The sequence below is a fragment of the Acanthaster planci genome, linkage group LG02, assembly GCF_054643075.1.
Source record: "Acanthaster planci isolate LZ-2023a linkage group LG02, COTS_SCS, whole genome shotgun sequence".
In the NCBI taxonomy this organism is placed as follows: domain Eukaryota; kingdom Metazoa; phylum Echinodermata; class Asteroidea; order Valvatida; family Acanthasteridae; genus Acanthaster; species Acanthaster planci.
In genome coordinates this window covers 12,083,786-12,105,896 of record NC_141778.1, presented here as the reverse complement: position 1 = coordinate 12,105,896, position 22,111 = coordinate 12,083,786, and the positions used below count along the sequence as shown (strand labels likewise).

Here is a 22,111-nt window from a genome sequence, read left to right as displayed (position 1 = left end):
TTGCACACTGCTTTACTTTATTCTCCAGTTTTTATTTAGTTTTACTTAAAGATCATCATATAATAATTCTTAACTTTTCATCTGCATATACAAGTTTACCCAAATTTGCGCTGGTCGTCATATATTTCAGAGTTTGGAAGTTAGAGGGCAGTTTTGGCATAGTATTTCTCTTTCAGGTCGTAGGCAATTTATAAATTTTTACAAAGGCCATTTTGGAAGTGAATCTTGAGAAGTAAATGAACAAAAATAATTTCAACTTCTAAATATTTTTCACGCTATTTTGCTTATCTAAAAGTTCCAGAAGTGCGCCACTGGAGGTCAAATTTCGGGCTCTTTTGAAACTATGATTTTTTCTGTTATTTGTCTGTTGAAATGCACACAAGCATCCACTTGTACGAAGTCTTGAAGTTGAAATTCCTCTCAGGTATTGGCAACGAAGATGCTCACGCGGACGGTGAACCGGAAAATAAAGGTTGCCGATGTATGATAGTCTGGATCGCTTCCAAACCTGTGATCTGACTGTAGCACATTAGGACGTGACGTGACTGTAATATGATGCAGGAACAAGACTCAGCGATCTATGGTAATTCTATTGCACGTACGTAAGTGTAAACTTATCGCAGGACACGCAAGGAGGATGGGATACACCTACATGTGCATGATGACTGCAGATGGCATACGGTCATTGCTCCGCACCGTCATGCGCAGTTCAGTCCAACACTCGTCATCGTTCTAACAACTCGCGAGGTCCATTGCAGGTACAATCTCTACCCCGACGGTGATAATGAGGATACTGGTACCGTAGCATTGCGGTCAGGATGTAGTTGTCATGGGTGCGTGAGACAGCTAGGAATTCCAAGACGTACTGCGATGCGAGGGCCAGACGATAGCTGGTGAGAAGGACAGCGTGATAGGAGCAATAAACACAGCTGACGGGATGCGGCGTGGAATGGGAAGGTAGATGCTGAATTCACGGTGCTTTGATCAAGCAGGAAGACAAATTTGCATATCTGCGAAGCGTGGTGTTCCACTGACGCTGTATTGGGAATAGACATTAAGTACATGTACCGGTACACCTACAGCAAAGAATTGGTGAGATTAAACAGGAAAACATTGACGACCGGAAGAATTTCGGAGCTGATTGAACTTCAAAGATGAGTACTTCAGGGGATTACAGGAAGGTTAGTGCGTAGATCCCCCTTTTTTGTTAGAAATCCCCCATGTTTCTTATTCAAATTAGAGTGAGACGTTTAAAATGGTTCAAATCGATATTCTTGTAATTCTTTCATTAATGCCGCCTTTTTGTTTGAATAACCGTGAGTTTTGTACCGCGGAGAATTTTCGATATTTTTACTCTCATAATGGGCCTGAAGAGCACAAAACGCTATTGTTTTTAGCCCACCGATACGGCAAAATGGCACACACCAACAGGCACAAGCAAAGAAAGAATGGCTTTGGTCTGACAGACAAGATATATTGGTCAAAGATGAGAATGATTAAGGTTGACTGCGGGAAGGGTTCCATATATGGACGCCAGTAATTATTTCTACAGTGACCTATTAGCCGTCAGAAATAAAAAAGAAAACATGTCTAGAAAAGTTCAATTTAGGAAGGAAAAAAAACCAAGTCGTTTACTTAGAAAAATTTTCAGACCAGTTCCATAGGGTTTGTGCATAGGTTGTCAAGTGACGGACGTATATGGACCTCTTTCCTTGACTGGAACCGAACATTTCCAACCGATTGCTGCAGCAAAGCAACTGGGGCAAGTCCTGATTGAATGATTTCCTTACCGTGCCCGATGTTACGATGTGAATTTAAAGCGTATTGGATATTCAACACGTCATACGCACCCAGGGCGTTGTTATACCGTACATAACGCTTAATAAAATCAATATCTCAAATCCCTGCTCGCATGCAACACGACAATGGTAAGAACAATGAACAGGACTACATGCTTTGTTCCCTCAAATCTAATTAAATACTAGAGCGACAATACCACACGCTTTTCACCCGGAGTCACAGTTTCATTTATACTGGTTCCGCGTATTCAACACAAACATCAACGACATAACAAGATGTTTACATACTGGTTGGTTGATTTATTTCTGCACATCACTATAAGAATATATGAGTCCAGTTATTTACAGAATGAATAATAGGTGACGATTGGTGGGCACCAGGCAGAGAGCATGACCTGCGTCGTGTATATCCATGTGTGACTATAATTATAACAATACTGCTAAAAACCTGGATAAACGTGTAAATATTTCCGGACTAACGGATCATGTAATTATATGTTTGGGTCAGAACAGTGGACGTAGGTTAACATTAAGGGTGAACAAAGTCCTCAGAATACGACTGGCGCTATGCAATGCGTTCCTTGGTAGCGTCGGGAAAAACAAGACCAGCATGACCTACTTGGAATGAGAACAAGGATACTGCATCGTACGGTATTCCAAGGAACTTAAATTTGACATATCACCCAGTCTATACTGCAGTCATTCTCCATTTTCCTTCTGCAAACGCAGAAACCTTTTCTGTGGAAACAGCACACATTCCGTAAATTTCTTGACTGGCATGACCGGTCAACCGATAAACGATCCCTCAAGCGGAAAATTTATGTTCCAATTAATATTTCTTGCTCCGCTTTTGACACATCGTTCCCTTCATCATGGAAATTATGACGCGTGATGCCAGGGCTGGTGTTCGAGGCCGTAGGGCGAACCAACCTAAAACCATCTCGCCCGCGTACCATTCCGGATGACAACACGCACCTGTCGCTATTAGTAAAGGCTCAACGACTCGAATTGCGAATTACTCTGAAGACCATCATCAAATACACGTTATGATATGAAAATCAAGAATATGTTAGCCTAATCCGGCCTCTTCTAGATAAAACTGATCCTGCGAGTCACAATATTGGTTCGGGCTGGAAGCTGAATACCTAATACTCAACGCTGATGATGCATTACACGTGTGGTACCAAAAGATCTGTCTTCATTTCTACCGATTTGCGTAGCCTGAAGTGAAGTCTTCCCCCAAACCAACATGGTTACGAAAGGCTTAACTCTGATAGATACGACATAAGTAGAGCACACAGAACAAACGAATAAAGCTTTTGTTGGCACAAAAAATCCTGTATTCCAAATCGTTGCTGAATGGTAGGATTTCTTCAGACCATCTTCGTGATCATAATCACTTCTATCAAAATCAATAGGGAGAGGGGGGAGTACTCTGATTAAATGGTACAACGAAAGCCGATCGGGTCACTTCAGATACTTCGCACAAAAGATTTTGATTCCGTATAGAAGTCTGTTTTCGTATTTCTACGGATTACCCACTTTGCACGGCAAGCTTCCCGATATGCCGGACAGTGGCCCGAGTCTTGTTTGTAAGATAGGAATAGCAATGATCATCTGAGTGTGATCAGCGTAGTCTCCCTGGGGACGGGGTAGTCTTTACAACACATCGGTTTACCTAGCGTATGCCCCAGAGCAGAATTTGCAATAGATCGGGAAAATTGAACAAGCAACAGAGTTTTTCCTAACAACCACTCAAAAATAAGCGACATGTTCAGTTACAAGGACAAACGAGCCTGCAATTTGGACAATGGTCAGCGAGGTTTTATAAAAACAAGCTAGCTGATTCAGTGACTCTAGAAAGAACTTTCTTCACTCACTCAAATCTGGGTCAAACATGAAAGAGATATATATGGCACAACAATGTAGAAAGAGGTACATTATGAAAACATGCAAAACACCATGGACCCCTTCTCCACGGGCAACAATTGTTAAAAGGTACGTGACTTTGCCTCCTTGAACCTTTTTGGCGGGCCTTTGTTAAGTCTTGGTTGTTTGCTCCTCTGTCAAATTTGTCAACACTTTACAATCTTGGTGACCTTTGACTTCGTTGCCATAGGTTACCCTAATGATGGAAAACCCATCTTATGACGGTCTCGCAGACGGGCGTAGCAGGAGGCGGCCGCATCATCGCATGAAGCCCTTCATTCTTGTCATCCTCCTTCTTTTAGCCGTGGTGGGCGTGGCCGTGGCTCTTGCTGTCATTTTGACAGGTAAAGATTAAAGTTTGGTGGTTAATGGTGAGCCATCTGCGCTGTAAGCAGCATTTCATTGGTTCGAATCCGTTCCTTTCCAATGCTCTAAAGAGTTCTTTAAAAACACAGTATACACAGCGCTTTTGACTTAACATCCATGACTCTCAGAACCCAATATGTTATATACCCAGCAAGAAATGAGACCGAGGGGTACCAATGTTAGCATTATAAGATCAACAGGGGTGTAACAGCAAGAGATAGTGACGCGGCGGGACGTCTAGACGCAACTGCCAAATTATGTTGTTTGAGGACTGACATACAGAGTGCCAGCTGTCACCAGCGAAACATCAATGCCAAAATGTACACGCTGCGCCATTAAAGGTTCATTATTATTTTCACGATGTGCAGTTCTGAGACGGTATTCCATCCTTAAAATTTCATTCTTCTCTGCCGTCACATGGTACTCTGGGTAAAAGCCTCCTTTTTGCAGTGAGGGTGTTATTAGAGTTCTCTCAAGTTTATGTTTAAGAGTTGGGTAGGCAAACTTCGGGATTTTTCTCTGAAAAATAAGAACGAAATTAGAGACTGAAAAATTTCCTGCGATGCACAGGAAGGGATTCAAAGCTCCTTGTAACAACTGTATGGATACGGCTAAAAGCATGGCCGGTCTTGTGATACAAAACACGGAAAGCGTGGAGGCAGTGCTACCCTATTCAAAGAGAGGCCACGACATTCAGATTCTCCTTAGCTGTACGGTACCATATTACACGACTTGTCATGGTAATAAGACGGGGCCTTTTTAAAACTAGGTCTCTCTTGGGGCTCGCGGCGAACTAGCTCGAACCTCGTGAAGGGTTCTTATGGTAGTACTTAATAATCTCCCGAGGGCTTTCACAGTGAACTGCACGGCAGTGAGACATCCACGTGAAGTGGGTCTGGAACCAGACACTGTGTTTTACATGTTGATAACGAAACTCGATGCCAATGAGCCGTCATGTAAGCTATGCTGGCAATCTAAAACAGGCCAGCTTAACTCATATGAATACTCAAAAAAAATCGCCAGGAATTTCTGAATATTGTAATCTTTGATTGGAGCTTGGAGCAAAATGAGAACGAGGGTAATAAATAATCCGAATTGTTTGGTGGCGCCGGGCTTTTAATGGCTTGCGGGTATATTACAACGAGAGTGTATAACTATAAACAGTACACGTCGACTTTATGTAGGCCTATATCCAGTCCCCTAGAAGCCACGATAAAATAAATTACTAAACTAACAGTATGGCAATTATACCAGCTTCTATTTATGACACATTTTCTAGACATACTAATTAGCGGTATCAGAAACTCTTGGCCTCGTGATGTAATTTAATTTCGAAAGCAACGTTCTTTAACCACGTTAAAACAAAATGTAGAGTTATTATAAACAGACCAGCCTTACACAGTCCGTCTCCGGAAGATTTATTTTTCTTTTACAACTTTTTCCCTTCGGCAGGAAATAAAACGAATTTGGACGTTCCAGGTAAGAATTCCAAAATTTGCTGAATTTATTTCTATTTTATCACGCTTAAAAGTAAACAGTTAACTGCAGTGCATTGGAAAGAGACAAGTCTGCTTACCAAGCTTTTTTGAATACAAAGTGCGTCATTCACGAGAAGGCCTCTTTGTGATATCAACCGATGATCAACTATGTTTAATTGAGATATTCGTTTAAAAATGTCTTAACTTGTGATTTCTGGCGATGCCAATCCGGTTTCTTGTCTAGACTTTTCCTGATGGCTTAGTGATCTGGCCAACTTTTGCTTTATCATTGAGTCTAACTAGAGGGACTCGAGGGAACTAACGGGCTTGGTTCTATTTGCTTCGTGGCCGTTTTTCAGAGGAAGTGACGATACTCGGTAGCCTGCACATATCGAATCGTGAATACCGAGAATCGTATGGGGACAGAAGCACTAAGGAATTTGCCTCCTTGGAGAGAGAAGTTGTTGATGCAGTAAGTTTCAGTGCCTCTTCAAAAGGAAAAAAAGTATGGACTTGATTGTGTGCTCCATCATATGACCTCGACTCAAAGCTATCATAGGCTGAGGCGAGGCTAACGCCCCACGTAACGATGTTTTTCACCATTATCCCCGGAACTATAGAAGCCCATCAAGCATGAAGTTTCCTCTCGAGAAGTCTTAAAGGTTATAAATGACACCGCCATCTCAATGGTGTAAATTCTTTTAAAGTGACATTTACCCAGGTAATAAGGAGAACTCACAACACTAGTAGAACCTTTCTTTGGCTTTGAAAATTGATAGAGAGATGCAAGCATTTCGTTTACATGCCGTTAATAGTGCTCAAAGTGGCATGCTTTTAAAAGTCAAAGGGCGAATCGCGTATGGTTAATCAAGTTAACTGCAGAAACTACGAAAGAAACATTAGCTTTTATAATCGTTGGACATTGTCACGTTGTGTAATAATTGTGATACTGCCATTTCAATGTCCTCAACTCCCTGGTTTTATGAATAGAGGATGCCAATTACCTAACATTTGGATGTTTATATTAGTTTGAATTAACAATGATATCGGTGTTTCCGCATTTCTTCACTAAGATGGACCGGCTTTACAACAAAAGTCTATTTCGCAACATTTACGTCGGAACCAGTGTTACAGAGATTAGGTAGGTTCAGGGTAGTTTCATTTTATGTCTACGATCGTTTTCATTGCGTCTTGATGTTGCGATAAGCAGTCTTTTTTCATATAAAGTTATATTTAGATTTTTATATTGCTGCTGTTATTTTGACAAGTGCACCCTTTGGTCCCTTTCGTGGATTTGGGGAGGATGTCCAACTTTGTGAGGTGCACTACATCTCAGTTTTCAAACTAATTGTCACCACTTATATACATGTCACTGTTTGTCTTCAGGAAGGGCAGCGTAGTGGTGGATTTCGCCATCCATCTTGAAATTCCAAAGACTTTGTTTGACCTGAAACAGGACGAGCACAAAAAAGTCTCAGCGCCTGAGTATAACGAAGCCTACGTGCATCTTGTCAAAGCCATAGACGACAACACACTGGGAGAGTTTACAATAATCGAGTTCAGTTTGTCTTTTGATTCCAGTAAGTGCTGTCAGATTTAAGGTCAACCAGGTTTTACAGTGGGCTCCTTCATCGTTTGGTGGCAGCAAACATAAATTTGTCGAACATTTTACACCGGGTTTCTCAACGAACTGATTGAAGTTGCAGTCCTAAACATAAAGAGTTCACCATTCACGAACTTTTGGTTTTGTACAATAAATAGGTAATTATCAATTTACACATAAATTTAACTGAAATTATATAAACAAAATGAAGTACAAGTATTACATAGAAGTTTAGTGTCTTTTACATGAAACTTTCATTAATCTCTCTGTCTTGTTCTGCTTGGATCTTTCCTTGATTTATCTCTAAATCTTCAACGTAATCATCTTCAATCCAAGGTTTGTTATGTTAATTGTCACTCTTGTCAATCGGGGCAGGCCTATCTGCTCGTTTGTCGATAAGTCGTGCATACATCTTTTTCTGGGATCCGTTTCCAACAGTGAATAATGTCCAAAGAAATCCCAGTGCATGGACTGTATCTAACTTGATCAGATTTGGCCGGCCTTTTTGCAGAGAGTCTAAGTTTTCAAGCTATAACCCTGCCGCCAGTATCCAAGACAGTTGGTCAGGTAGACCAAGGCGAACCTACTCTTAGCCCGTTACCAACAGGTAGGTGCCCAGTTTTATCGTATTAAAGAAAGCTCTCTAATTTTTGAAGTTGCCTTTGAAACTCCGGTCCAACTTCTGATCCGCCCTGTCCTTTTAATTAAAAAAAGACCTACAAAGTTTAGTGCTTGGGGCCAGAAGTTTGGCACTTTTCGGGAGGCAGTGTGGACAGCTCACGCGACGGTAACAGAAAATAACTCAAATTAAAACGGTTTTCCATCAGCTCCGGGCAGTAACGGGCGAGGGTGCTATAGCAACAACGGCCTTTGCCGGGAACGATGAGTGTACGCGTGCACATGTACTGCGTTCATGCGTTTTTGGCATTTGTGGGTGTTTTCGGGGAAAACCAAATATGAAAAATTGCATGGCAAACCCTTATAAAATTTGACTTGAAAAATGAAGTTCTGGTCATAAACTTGAAATTTCTAGTGAAAAACTATCAGAGGGCCAGCCTTCTGAGAGTCACCAGGCGTCATTCTTAATGGTACTTGGTATATAGTGCAGCCTGCATGTGTGTTTGGCAAGTACAAGAGCCCGGTCCGGTCGAAAAAGTTCCCACCAGCCCGTTCCTTCTTTACCGGTGAGGGTGCACTTCAAGTCAGGATGGATTGGTCGACAGTGGTCTTAAACACTTGATAAAGCACCACCTGGCCGTGCACCACTTCTTACAGAATGCGCCACGTGGGCGCCAGTCGCCACGACGACTCACGTGAGGAACATACCATAACGTGGCCAGAGGGGTGTTTGAAAACATGAAGTAAAATTTCGTTGAATAAAATGAGAAATGTCCAAAACTTGTTTTGATTTTGAGGATGTACAGATCATTATGATCAGAATGTGCTTGGCCGGTCTTAAACGTCGTTTAACAACGGGGGGGGGGCGGACGTTGATTATGTCCCTCGCCTTCGGCTCGGGCATTATCAGCATCCGGTTACGACCACTTAATATGTCTCCAGGGACGTGTTTTTTGCGACCACTGACCAGTAAAGTGGTCTGAGAAAGCTCCAAACCCGACGTCATCCCACGGAGACAAAATACGCAAAGAAACAGACAACCTTGTTGATTTTCACTCTATATATTTTGCATGTTTCTTACCAGTGCTGCATTCTCTCTTTTCACATTCTAGAGGAAAGTATACCTCTTTTGATTTGCTGCATGTAACAACAAATTTTAGAATGTATAATTCACGTATTTGAAAATTGTCTATTTTCTGCCATCTTGAACGAGCGCTGAGCAAACTCCACTGGGTTGGTCAGAACATTCATGTCACAAGGGCATTTAACCGAAGTCGTGAAAATGCCCAGCCAGTGACCAAGTCAGAAACCTCCTTCTGGTCAGGGTCGACAAAACACACCCCAGTAGTCAAACGTCAAGTAAATTGACGAAAATTCATTGCTTGCTGCTAAAAGGCCTACTAGTTGAAGTCTGTGTACCAGTTAATGCTCAGCGTTTGACGAAATAATATGGCCGGTGACTGCAGCAGCCTTAGATTGCAGTAGAACTCCGATTAATATTCCTCATGCAACGTCGTTTCCCTATCCCCTTGTGTTTTCAAGATGAAAAAGAGATAGCCCTAGCTGCTTTGCGAAGCCCGCAGCTTTATTTGCGATCACAACAATAACCCAGTAGGGGTGCTGATGATATCTTGTATATAATACGTATTCTCCCTCTTCAGACGCTTGCAATGACAACCCTTGTGTTAACGGTGGCACGTGTGTGCTTCAGCCCGAGACAGCTCTGTACTTCACTTGCAAATGCCCGGAGGGTCATAGCGGCTATCTTTGTCAAAATAGTGAGTATAGTTTAGAGTACAACGCGATCTCATCCAAAATCTACATGTCCGTTGTGTTTCCGTTCGTTTTAGCTGCAAATTGTATTTCAGCGAACAAGTTTTTTTTCAAATCTCCACTGTAACTGAGGGGCCAGAGCTACGTTGGAGTGGATAATTATACTTTACTAAATATTGTATTTTATATTTCTTATGACCAAGTTCTGCCATTTTCATCCTTGATATCGGTTCTAAAGAAGTTGGTAAGATGCTCACTGCTTGGCTGCAAAGTTTCATTAGGTTGTCGAGGTTTGGTCCTGGGTGTGAAACGGGGGGATTGAGGACATCCCCCTAGTTTTTGGATGGGGATGGGCAATACAATTGTCCCCTAGTTTTTTGTGCCAAGCTAAAGTAAAAAAATATTAGCACCCGCATGCAATCCATTAAGAAACAGAAGGGGCAAAGAGTCGACTGATAATACATCACTGTAAGATTGAGCATTGGTTTCAGAGAAGATAGACTGATGAATTACAGGAAAAGATTAGCCTGCTAGTATTAAGATACTTTTTCATTATTAAATCTTAGATAACTTTTCAGCAATCCGAACAGCTGTCTGTCGTTTCATTTGGTGCCACTCTGAGGAGGCTGTATACCTTCAGTACAAACGTCCTGTATTTTGCTCACTTTTTTGTAGCTTTCATGGGGAAAAGAGAAAATGGGGAAAAAAATCTAGGCATCCTCCGGTTAACTTTAGTATGATACATAATGAGACCAGGGAAATTCATAGCATAGGAAAAAAATGCGCGGATCCTGTACGAAATCAGTGTTATGGGATATGTCTGAGGGACACCAGTGGCGGTGTCACGTGGTTCCTAGCCCCCTGGTCGTCATTTCTATTTCTCAACTTGTCTATACAAATTTACGCTACTATAAGTAACCTGAGTCCCCAAGCCTTCAATAACACCGATTGTCAGACAATCTTGATCCAAAACTTGATAGAAAGTAGACGTAATCCGATTTACTCAGTCGAAGTGGTTCTCATTTATGTCTCGTAAGAAGTAATAAGTATACTGCGTCTGAATTCCCAACTCAGCTCAGTCACAATGCGATGCCAAACCCTGCATGAGCAATAGCAAATGCGAGGATGGGCTGCATTACTTTCGTCGCATATGTCCAGACGGCTTCACAGGAGAGAGTTGTGAGACAAGTATAAGATTATAAGCCCATGTATTCCAGGAAGCTGCAGGTGCATCGTTGTCGCATTGGTGTGCACCAGTCACGTCGAAATATCTGATCCAGTGTTTTAAACGTCCACATTTGAGTTTATCGCAGCCGTCCATCACAGTGTTCATAATACATCGCTCCAGTTGGGAAAGCTTGAAGGATCAACCATTAATTTTTGTCTGTGACGCTTTTAATGGCTTTTACAGTCGCCGTTAATTTGTGCACATGTACAGCTTTCAAAAGTATGTTGGCCCCGAAGGGACATAAAATTCATGACTAGTCGTACGTCGTGATTTTATTCGCAACTAGTCGTGAATATTTTCGCGACGTCGTGAATTTGTTGTCACTGCTAGTCACGAATATTTTTCCATTAGCTTGGAGAGTAAATGCGCTAGTAACAAATGGCAAATACATAGTGATTAGCGCCTGCTTGGCCTTGGCCTTGAGTATTCTTTGGTACAGAGGTAGAGTGACCATGGGCATGTACTAGGCTATAGCATGGTTGTCCACGAGCGATACCAAGTGGAAAGTGAAGCTGTGCACTGAGAAAGAAACAAGGGCATTGGGAACGTATAGTGTACTATTTACGACAAACATTTCTCTCTAGCCTCTCTACAGGCGACGCAATTACACGACGCGACGGCACGACGACTCCCTTCCGTTGTGCCATCGGGTCGCAAAGTGGCCTTCTTGCCATTACGTTTGTACACACACGACGCGTTGCTTCGTGCCGTGCCGTCGCCCGTCGCGTCGTGCATTGCATCGCCTATTTCGTCGCCTGAAGTACGACGTGACACACGACGCACGACGCACGAGCAAGTTTAAGGACTTGTAACCATCTTGAACGGTCCTATTATAAGCGGTCTTATCATCATTGTCAATTCACTTACAAGTACAATGTACCTTTTACCCAGTGCTTAGCAACAATCGAAACCATTAATCCGATCAAACCTGGCAATAACGTTAAAAATATAACCCTTCTGGTAAATCCATATCGCTCAGAATGATCAGTGGAAGAGAAACAGGCCCCCAGCATTTTTGTTTGAAACTTCTAATGTGTCTTGTGATCTGTTTCCCGCCGTCAGTTGCTCCAAGTAATCCATGCAACAGCAACCCATGTCAACACGGTGGGCAGTGCTGGTTCGGCACAATAGACGGTCAGGATCGCTATACTTGTATCTGCCCACCAGGCTACGACGGGCAGAATTGTGGGAATCCTAAACAGACACGTAAGATGAAGTGTTATCACCTTGGTAGTTCATCTCACGAGGCAGGGGCTCCATGTTTTATCCCCATCCTTCGTCTGGTCTTTTATCACCATCCACCGATCTGCATTGTATCATCACCCGTCTCCATCTTCCATCCAATTTCACATGTACAGTACATCGCCATTACGTTCCTCTTTGGTTGAATCATCCTGGTACCGTAGTTGTCCAAGACAAATTTGTTCCTCATTGTGACTTTGTACTTTTTCTTTGTCTTCGTCTTATGCCGCCTTCACACTCCTTATTTTGTTTAAGTCTATACTTTTGCACATGTATCAGTTGAATTTGCTGTAGTGCATCGTTTTCCTTGCCGTCATTGTTACACGTAATTCAGTGTCATCGTCGTCTCCCATCATCACGATCGTCATCATCGTCATCATTGTCGTCATGGCTTTAATAATCGGTGAAATAATTTCATGAACGAGGTGTGAAAATATGAATTACTCTTTTTCACCACTTTCCCTGCTTCCATTTTCTCTTGGATCTTGAAATGCAATCAGTGTAAACCGGAACCAGGTGAAATGGTTACGTCACTGATGGCCAGCTGAAGTCGTCGCTAGAGATATCTTCTTGAATTCTGAGAGAAAATGTTAAGATCTATCGAAAGACAGACTGAAGGTTGGAAAATACCTCCTACAAAGATGTGTGACTAGACTGTTTTCCTATCTGCTTCACCGAGGCAAGAATTATGCAGCCCGGACGCACGAAGAATCAGACATGCATCTAGAAGACGTGACAGTCCGGAAAATTATCCCTTAAAATATCCTCACAATGTTACAATGCAGGACCATAAAGCTACAAAAATTTGCGTGTATGTCTTTAATCAAGCCTACAATTGAATTAAACCAAGTGAATTCATAGCATTTTACTGTTATGAGTAAGGGTTGCTCAAAAGAGTCCAACTTAAAAAGAAGTCGAAGGTTTATAAACTTACCTGAACGTAAATTTGATTTTTATTGAAAGGATATCCAGCCCGATGCGAGATTTCCAGAGAGCACACTTTAATTACAGTTATTCCGTTAAGGCCCGTTTACACGCGCGTGGTAACGGAATTCCGTGCCGTCAAATATACAAACCACGTGGTTTTCATTATAGGTTGTTTGCATGCAGAGCGGACAGACCGCGCAGGTTCTCCATAGACACCAGAGCGATAAATGCCACGTCAAGACTACACATACTGGCAAATCAGCGTTCTCGTTGGTATGATATCACAGTTTGCTGCCACGTCGTATTTGTTGGTTATCATTAACTTATATAATAGACAGGTTCCGCTGCTGTGTAAATGTAAAATATCGTTCGGTATTACGGCTTTCCGTAACCACGCATGTGCATAAATGTGCCTTTTCTCAAAGAAAGCAGAGGTGAAACCACCCTTAAATTTTCCCGGCTACGACTGTTCACTGAAAGGGTTTACCGAAAAAAATACACCTAAAGACTTACAGGGAAGAAAACAACGTTAGAATACTTGTCGTCTCAAAGAACCAAACTTTGTCGATGGTTTCAGGCAGCCATTACCGGTACTAAACAATTTCAAGTGAAGTAGTTCCACTGCATATGCTTTGAAGTAAATGGTTCGTAGCGGTCGAATTTGTCATGAGAGAAATATAACTTTTGTTGTCTCTTTTTTGTTGTGCAGAGTGCATTGACATCCCGATCCCTCAATGTTGTCCCTTCCTCCCTTATAACCAAACCGTCTCCCCCAACCCATTTAAGCTGACGGAAACCCACGAGGAACTTCTCGAATTCTTCGAGTTGTCTTATCACTTCCTGACACCGACTTGTCACCCGGACGCCCAGCGAGTCTTGTGCACCATTCTCAATCCACAGTGTCCCCAGCTACGGACAGCAGGTCACGCAGCAGGTGACGAACAGGCGTCGGTATTGGACTTCCAGCTACCGTGCCGGTCGGTTTGCCGGGAGGTTCATGACTCGTGCCTGGCCAACCTCCCTTCACAGCTCCGTGGAGAGTTCGAGGTCTTCGGCAATTTCTGTTATTCCCTGCCGGAGTCTACAGAGGACAGTATTTGTTTCCGCTCTTCCAGTCAAGAAACGCCTGACAGTGGTAGGTAATAGATCAGGGGCCGTGTCTGAAACGGAATTCCAGAGCTACGGCTCGGTCTATTGTCTGCGCGTCTCCACACATTTCCAATTGAGCGACGACCTAGACCTAGCTCTAGACAACAGATTTGGATGCAGCCTTATTCACTGGGAAGCCATTCGTGATCGTGTCCCCAGAAACTTGTTTATTCACTGTAATCTGTTAAATGGGGTGGTGTCAGATTATTTTGAATTCCATGCCTCATTTTCTTTTTTTTTAAATGTAGCTTAAAACAATTAGACGTAATTAATCACAAATTAATATTTATCAGCATACATGTTATTAATTTGTGATTAATTTTTATTTATGGCTTTCATTTTTATTCCCAGATCCCCAACACTGAAAAAAAATAATCCCACTGCAGTTCAAACTGGCCGACTTTTGAATATGGCCAACTACAGAACAGAATGTAACAATTATAATTTATAACATATCCAATGGGAAAACATATCCGTGCCTGTGTAAAAGGTAAAAATAGTACACAAGTTGACCGGCTGATTTATCAGACACGATTGAATCACATTGTCATTTAGATGCAAAATGAATAAAATTATAGAAATATATGACCGTCGTGATATGGTGAGGAAGAAAAGTACTATGAAGCTCGAGGCTCTCCTTGTCCAGTAGAAGAGGTCAAGAGAGGTCCACTTTCCACAACAAATTTGTCCAACAAAAAGCGATGAAGTTGTAATTTGTTTTGTTTAAGCCACCATTTTAGCCCACTCTCAAAGGTACACGACATTATATCGAGGAATCAAAATCTAAATTTTTGGAGGTAAATTTCATGAAAACAAGCAGTTTATTTGACATAACCTACACGATTTGAAACGAAGACTAAGTTGACAACAACTAGTTTTTTACAAAGTAGTATGTAAAAACTTGTCCTTTTGTCGATCAAGGCATCGAAGTATGTTTGGATTTCATTTACAGGGCCTATCGGGTGCCTGTCCTCACCGTGTGAGAACGGAGGTGCTTGCTTGGAACTCAACGGCATTACCAGGTGTAGATGTCCGCAGGGCTACGGTGGACAAACGTGTGCTTTTGGTAAGAGTCTGTTCAGTTATGTTCGCAAACACTGAGACAGGTGCATAGAAATTGCATAAATGTCTTTGGGGGAACATTGCCTTCACTGTGTTATCCAAGTCGCAATGCACGTATATGTTTCAAGCTGTGAGCAAAATTCATACAAGAGTACAAAATGTGATGGTAAATTCAGCAGACGGTTACTGACTGGACCTGAAAGGGCTTGCCTGAAACTCTAAAACTTCTCTTGAAAGTGACAATCTTCATCTCGACCGCGCGTTGGCGCCAGTTAATTTCCCGTATCCGGTTGAATAGCACATCACTGACAAGTCAGCCAATAAGAGTAACACTGGAAGTTGTCGCTTTTATTTTGTTACTGATTTGGCAGAGCTGCCCAATCCTTGCTCACCCAGCCCATGTAGGAACGGCGGAATTTGTAAGGTGAGCGAGGATTCTCTGATACCGCGATTCACCTGTGAATGTCTGGCACCCTACCAGCCACCTTACTGTGACTCGGGACAATGAGAGGTGAATATGACTGTAAGTATTTTCTTTTTTTTTTTTTCAAATAACTGATTCTAAATATATGAAGTCACATTAAGAGCGTACCGGTAAAGATTGAAAAAGTTGTGACGGTGGACATAATTATTGTTGTCCATATGGTGCACATCAGTGATATTTATTCAAGTTAAAGCGGTGCCTTTTGATTATTTCAAGATATCTTCATTTATTTAAAGATATCTCTAATTATTTCAAGATATCTTGAAAAACTTTTGACACTTAAAGCCTTTGATTCATGCTTTTGAGATGTCTTTTCACTGATTCCCAGATATCTTAAAATCAATTTCAAGATATCTTGAACTCATTTTCAAGATATCTCCAAATGATTTTAAGACATCTGTAGATTTATTTCAACATATCATGTAATGTATTTTAAGGTATATTCAAAGTGTTTTTAAGATATCTTTAAATTCGATTTCAAGATATCTCCCAATGAATTTGAGATATCTTAAAATGGATTTCAAGATATCTCACAAACGACTCACTGATATTACAACATCCATTCGAGATATCTCGAAATAATCAAAAGGTACCACTTTAACTGAATAAATGTCACTTTTGTGCGTCATATGCCCTGTCTCCCCAAACATCACACAATATGAGCGGTGCACAATACTAGTGCGCCTCCAAGTTTGCAACGCGTTGGCTAATCACGATGCGAGAATCTGTTGACCCAATGCGCGTTTGGAAAGGGTCGATAGATTTCGTACATTTTGATTGGCCAACGCGTTGGAAACTCTTGGAGGCGTTCTATTGTGAATCGGCCGTATTGAACTACTTGTTTAATGTAACAAAGGACAAAACGTTTTGTGTATAGAGTTCAACGAATATGTAGACAGGAAATGGAAGAAAATTAAAGTTTTTGATCCTGCAGTTTGGAGAACAACGTCTCACTGGCGAATGATCACTCTACTGATGTAATTTCCTGTTATCTTCTAAGTTGTTGTGATTAAGCCTATGGGTCAAGTAAACTTTATGATGACACAATCTTCACAGAATGAAAAATGTTTGTGTTCTCATCAATCACTTTACAAAAGAGGCATGTAACCTATTTTGATCACTTTTTCCACACAGAAACTCTTTGTCATGAACACCAAGTGACGAGTAACTGCTCCGTGAAGTGATCCGTGACCCCTGACGTCATCTCATAGAGCCGATCAGCTTCCGTCCCTATTCCTGTTACGTCATTAATATTACTGCTGCGGGGAAGTAATACCTTTAATGTTGTTACTTGCCAGTCAGTGGTGCGAGATGTAAGATCGAAACAGTGTGTTTTAAACCACATAAATGTTGGGAATTTCGAAACCTTTTTCTTAAGACGCATTATTTATTGTTGTAACTATTTATCTTTTGATAAATGTAAACATTCTTGCTGGCTTCATTTTACCTGAAAAGTATACTTCACATTCATTTAGTCAGAGCTCGCTCACTGAATTGTAAGATGCTGTAGAGAAACTGAGTTTTTATCCATTTGAGTTCCAATGAAAAGTTCACTGAAATATTCTCTTTCATCTGTTTTGGAGGGTCTCACTCCACAAACGGACTCTGTTTAAGTTCAAATAAATTTTTAAGGTAATGGTTGTTTTGTGAATTTACAAAACGAAATTAATCGTTTAAAATGGTTGTAAATAGCGATCGAGTATCATTATTTAAATCCACATTAATATCTTTTCGTCTCATTATGTTTATATAGTACAAATATATAAAAGAAGTAACGCCCATTCTCGAGAACATAATACACAATAGTAATAGCTTCAACACAAGAGTAAGTTGAAAATTTTGCCTTTGTAAGTATACCGCATAATATTATTTTGATGAGAATGATTCCTAAAAGCTATAGGCTAAACAAAATTTTACATTTCCCCTGGTGTTTACACACGGGTATATACACCAATTGAATTAGTACGTAGTACGCATTATTTGTATAGAACTCTATAAATGTATTTTTCATTTTTGAAAAGTCTAGTAACCGTTCAGAAAATTTCCGATTTTTTATGAGGGGCATATACCATAAAATGCTTGATTTCCTGTCAAAAGATTCAAACGGTTACTTAATACACAACGAATCTTTTCCTTTTGTGACTTTCTCAAACTGTTTACAGTGCCCTTATCAAATCAATGGAAGAAAGATTCATATAATACATATTTAAATCATCTTAAAGGAAGACAAGTAATTTGTATAGATAAGGAAACTTAATATGCTACCTTAAGTGTTCAGAAAGACTTTATGATACAAAAATTAATTGCAAAAAGCACGGCAATATGAACTGTCGATGCTCAAAGCTTACGTCTTTATATACATAGCTACGCTTGTGTATGGACTGTCTTAGAAAATAACCTATGGAACGCCTTGGACAGCAATCCGGAACGGAACTACACAAATGATGCGGAAATGTGTCATCAGGTAGCATTTGGGCAAAATGTCTGAAGCTGCTCAAAGAGTTAGGCCTACGTCTGTGACGCTGTGTCTGCTAAGAAGCCATAGGCAATACCTGGGCTGTAATTGAAATTAAGGCTCTCTTTCACTGCTACCCAACCATCATCAAACAAGAGTCCTGGTTCGCTGGATGTCAGAAGTTGGACTGACTTATTCCGCTACATTTGTGACAATTTGTGTTAACTCTTGGGAAAGTTAAATAAAATTGCAGCACACTTTTCGAAGATTCTATTCTCGTGTTTCTCAAGTTTATGTTGCATCATTTATCGTATATGACGACAACTCTTGAATTTCACACTTTTGTTACTGTCAAAAAGTTGCTCTGACATGCTATAGAGGCTTTGCGTGGTACCATCTTGTAAGTCAGGTTTTTCGTTCCACAGGGAAACTTCCTTGGTGTATACCCTGTGGACCTAAAGCACTGGCCTGCAAGATGGCAGTCATGCACATCCTGTATACCCTATTTCGCCACCATATGTGAGTGACTGTATGGCCTATGCCAGTAGGAAGTCGTCATATCCGAAACATTCATTCTTTCACAATGTTTTCTCTCTAATGACGAGCTCCCTTCTCATGGCAATGACAAACGGTTTTCGGAAGTTTCCTTGTTCTTATTCTTGACTGGACAACGGGTGAACTTCTTCCTATCGATGGGTGTCATTGACGAGACGTCATTCACAACGTTGGTGGCACTGGGGACTTCAGGGTCGGTTGACACGGCAACATCTGCAAGCGAATGAGGGCGTGCTCGCCCTGTAAGATGGATTTTAAGACGAAACCGGTATTCTGAATTTGCCATTCATCAACCGAAAAGGTTAAATCAGTGTAAACTTAAGACGCTTCCTTGAGAGGCATCTCTTGCTTTGCTTAAAGCTTGAGTCCTTAGTTGACATATCTCTCTGGAATAGCCTTGAGTAATGCTTTAAAGCGTAATACAAACCTCTGAGATTGTTGGGCTTTGGATACAATGGCCTGGACAAAGCGAAATCCGCAGCGGATGTGTTAGTGCCCCTTTAAGGAGAAACATAATAATATTGTTATTTTTTGTCGTTTATACATCACTAATGTGCATTTACAGTCGCTTTGCTGACACGCTTTAACAGAATATTAAAGTGAATGATTGACAGGCTGGCATAGGTACTTCCGTAAAATAGTTCGTTGTTTGGGGGTTAATGTCTGCACACAAGTGCATCCGAGAAATGATGAATCCACTTGTCCTACATCACAAAATCGTGAATGGTTAACCTTGATAACCCATCTGAAGGGCGGAAATCTTTGAGCTGCAATATAACCGCTGGAACACTGGAAAACCATACAAACTACTTCGAGGACCTTTTATTGAAAAAAAACTGTTTCGCAAAGCTAAAGCTGAATCGCATAAAGGGAGGTTTTGTTTCAAAATGAACGCAAGGGTGAAATACGAACCGTGTGGGGGTGCCACAGGACTCTTACAGAAAGAAAGGTCGACGTACAAACACTAACCTGTCCACCCACGTGGGTTTGACAGTGAGCACCACGTGACCAGGCATTCCTTTGATCAGACCGGCGACGCGTTCGGCGTTGTAACCACGTACTGGCTTCCCGTCAACCTCCACAATCTCGTCTCCTGTGAGAAATAGCGGGGGGGGGAGTCGAAGGTCGGCAATCTGAGACAGCATTCAAGTAATGTTGAGATAATTTTGGCACATTAACCATCCATTTGATTTCATACGTAACCAGAAAAAATGCGCCTGATTTAAAGAAAACTTTACGATGGTTTTTGACAGGCACACAGCGATGAGGTCAATCAGTTTAAGCAGCGACGACCGAGACAGTTTTAGTTTTGTGTGATGGTAATTGTTAGAGATTGATTTTACCTGGTCGAAGGGTTCCTTTCTTAGCCGCGGGACCATCTGCGAATATTCGAGCAATAACGATGGAATCTGCCTCGTTTCGAATCGTGATGCCAATACCTGCATCATGAGTCAGATACGATGAGGAAACTTTTAAAAGCAACAGGCTTCAGCCTGGGGTGGGGAAAGACGAAAGAGTCCATTTTCTATTTGAAAAGAGAGGCAGCATTTCATCTGAAGAGAAGGACTGAGAAGTAAAAACTAATCATTGCACCACTTCTGATTGTAAACGGCAGAACATATAAACTATTGTCCATTTATTTTAGAATACTTTTTTACTTACCATCCCCATAATCCTCTTCCTTGGAAAAGGACAACCTGCGGTGATTGTGTTTGCGGTATTTGTTAGCAACCACCGAGGTTCGCGTCTTGAGCTCCCTCATGAAGTCATTTCTGCTGCGCCGGTCCGCCACAGCCAGCTGAATCTGAGTCAGCCAGTCTCGCTGACCCAAGTTCACTCGCAGAGCAAAGACACCTTGCTTGGTGCAGATGGTGAAGTGAATATGCCGTCGGCCTTTGTCGATATTGGACATGGAGGAAATCTCCTCAAGGGGGAGACGGTACAAGATATTCTTCTTCTCTGCCCTCTCTGATATCGATGAAGCTCTTCAAAGGGACGAGGCAAAAGTTCACTTGAATAGATGAATACACGTATATAGATATGGCAAGGGTTTGGGTTGGAATGACACCTTGTAAAGATGGGCAAACTCCTATTTGGATTTGATGTGAAATGTCATTGGTGTAGATTTCGGAGATCGTCAGAATGATAAGGTGGTAATGGTAATGAAGAAGCGTACGCTAGCTTTAGAGACAGAAATGAATGAAAACACCAGGGAAAGTTCTAATATCTAAATACAACAGCCGACCAAAAAAACATAAGTTAACTAACCTCCTTCTCTTGTCTTCTTCGGCCACTCCTCCTCCTTTTCGTCTTGGGTCCGATCTGAAGATAGTCAGAGAGTCCTGCGTCAGTATGCAGAACCTCGACCGCCAGGAGTAGATGATACCATGCGATTCCTTATCAACAATCCCCTCCTTGAGAATTTTGGTTCCGGAGTCCGACGGGGACCGCGTCAGGGTGTGATCACCCTCCTTGACTACCCCGCTGCCCACCGCCGGTAACACGCTGACACCACCGATCCGCGTCGAACACATTTCTCCTGTGATGTTTACTCAAAAGCAGAGATATCTCAGACCTGAATGGAGGCTCTCGAAAGATTTCCAAAGCAAATCTTGGCTATATCGATCACGCCAGGGGCATAAGAAGTGAGCGTTGCATACAAATCCAAGGCATAACAATCCAAGTGTAACAATCCGAAGTAGTCACTAATCGAAGACTTCTATGATCAAAACAGAGGACAAAATCACGATGAAGTTACCAGATTTTGCTTTCAAGCTGCCGCAGTGTCCCATCACAGTAAAAGAATGATTAACTTCGAGCAAAAATGGTTTAGATGGGACTAAAGAACAAACAGCGCAAAGCTAGGAAAAATTCCGCAAGACCGTCCGAAGACAGAGACATGGCAACTGAAATTACCTCATTTTCTAATTCAGAAAAAAAAGTACGGGTGTAGACACGCTTGGTGAGTCATGCACCAGCGAAGGACAAAGCCAGTTTCATCAAATAAAATCCAATTAAATTTCGTAATCTGACTTACTTTAAATAGCCAGCTTGTACTGCAATGACAGTTTTCGAAAAGGACATGTCTATTGTGTTTTTCCAGGTCTTCCAAACTCATCCATTTGCCCCAGGAGAATCGGCATTACAGCAAACAGCGTCCCCAAACAGGATGTTATATATTCCAGAGCTGTTATGGTCTGAAAGCAGCAAGGAAGGTCCCTTAAAAAGTTCACAGGAACTGTTGATTATGGGCTGATTAGCCAGCAGGAATCCTAGTCAGTCCTGTGCCGGTGATCCGGCGCACAAGGACGGCAGAACGCGCCAGCGTATAGCTCAGCGGTAAGTTTGCGATTCTGATCGGTTTTCGATGAGTAATCGTTCCCGGGAAGGGTAAAGTACGTGCCATTACCCTCTTTTCCTGCAAGTGCTCCAACGTAACCTCA

The 22,111-nt window shown here is 41.7% G+C and overlaps 2 protein-coding genes across 5 annotated transcripts; one reads left to right on the top strand and one right to left on the bottom strand.

Moving 5' to 3' along the window:
• The first annotated feature begins 704 nt into the window (after window positions 1-704).
• Window positions 705-18,379, top strand: LOC110978295 (uncharacterized). Of its 2 annotated transcripts, XM_022233189.2 has the most exons (13): window positions 705-1,181; window positions 3,919-4,072; window positions 5,547-5,573; window positions 5,932-6,044; window positions 6,646-6,713; window positions 6,959-7,152; window positions 7,687-7,782; window positions 9,455-9,571; window positions 11,857-12,000; window positions 13,673-14,098; window positions 15,065-15,178; window positions 15,546-15,697; window positions 16,793-18,379. In XM_022233189.2, exons 1-12 carry the CDS (start codon window positions 1,155-1,157, stop codon window positions 15,680-15,682), a joined length of 1,617 nt encoding a protein of 538 aa, XP_022088881.2. In that variant the 5' UTR covers window positions 705-1,154; the 3' UTR covers window positions 15,683-15,697; window positions 16,793-18,379. The 2 variants fall into 2 exon arrangements, with proteins under 2 accessions (XP_022088881.2, XP_022088882.2); XM_022233190.2 differs by lacking the exon at window positions 11,857-12,000 and having other exon boundaries at window positions 707-1,181.
• Window positions 18,364-22,074, bottom strand: LOC110978296 (uncharacterized). Of its 3 annotated transcripts, none has more exons than XM_022233192.2 (7): window positions 21,706-22,074; window positions 20,937-21,387; window positions 20,331-20,653; window positions 20,012-20,107; window positions 19,638-19,761; window positions 19,096-19,166; window positions 18,364-18,908 (listed from the first exon to the last, which is right to left on the bottom strand). In XM_022233192.2, the coding sequence occupies exons 2-7, from the start codon at window positions 21,200-21,202 to the stop codon at window positions 18,727-18,729; spliced, it is 1,062 nt and encodes a 353-aa protein (XP_022088884.2). In that variant the 5' UTR covers window positions 21,203-21,387; window positions 21,706-22,074; the 3' UTR covers window positions 18,364-18,726. The 3 variants fall into 3 exon arrangements, with proteins under 3 accessions (XP_022088884.2, XP_086989189.1, XP_086989190.1); XM_087133063.1 differs by having other exon boundaries at window positions 20,937-21,219; XM_087133064.1 differs by having other exon boundaries at window positions 18,364-18,881; window positions 20,937-22,074.
• Between the last annotated feature and the right edge of the window lie 37 nt (window positions 22,075-22,111).

What these genes read in the sequence shown, in the direction of transcription:
- LOC110978295 (XM_022233189.2), top strand. Translation starts at nt 1,155, where the DNA reads ATGAGTACTTCAGGGGATTACAGGAAG. An exon ending in CTTCAGGGGATTACAGGAAG is followed by an intron (nt 1,182 to 3,918) that starts GTTAGTGCGTAG and finishes TCGTTGCCATAG; the next exon opens with GTTACCCTAATGATGGAAAA. An exon ending in TCTTGCTGTCATTTTGACAG is followed by an intron (nt 4,073 to 5,546) that starts GTAAAGATTAAA and finishes TCCCTTCGGCAG; the next exon opens with GAAATAAAACGAATTTGGAC.
- LOC110978296 (XM_022233192.2), bottom strand. Translation starts at nt 21,202, where the DNA reads ATGTGTTCGACGCGGATCGGTGGTGTCAGCGTGTTACCGGCGGTGGGC. An exon ending in GAAGAAGACAAGAGAAGGAG is followed by an intron (nt 20,654 to 20,936) that starts GTTAGTTAACTT and finishes GTCCCTTTGAAG; the next exon opens with AGCTTCATCGATATCAGAGA. An exon ending in AAAGCCCAACAATCTCAGAG is followed by an intron (nt 18,909 to 19,095) that starts GTTTGTATTACG and finishes TCCATCTTACAG; the next exon opens with GGCGAGCACGCCCTCATTCG.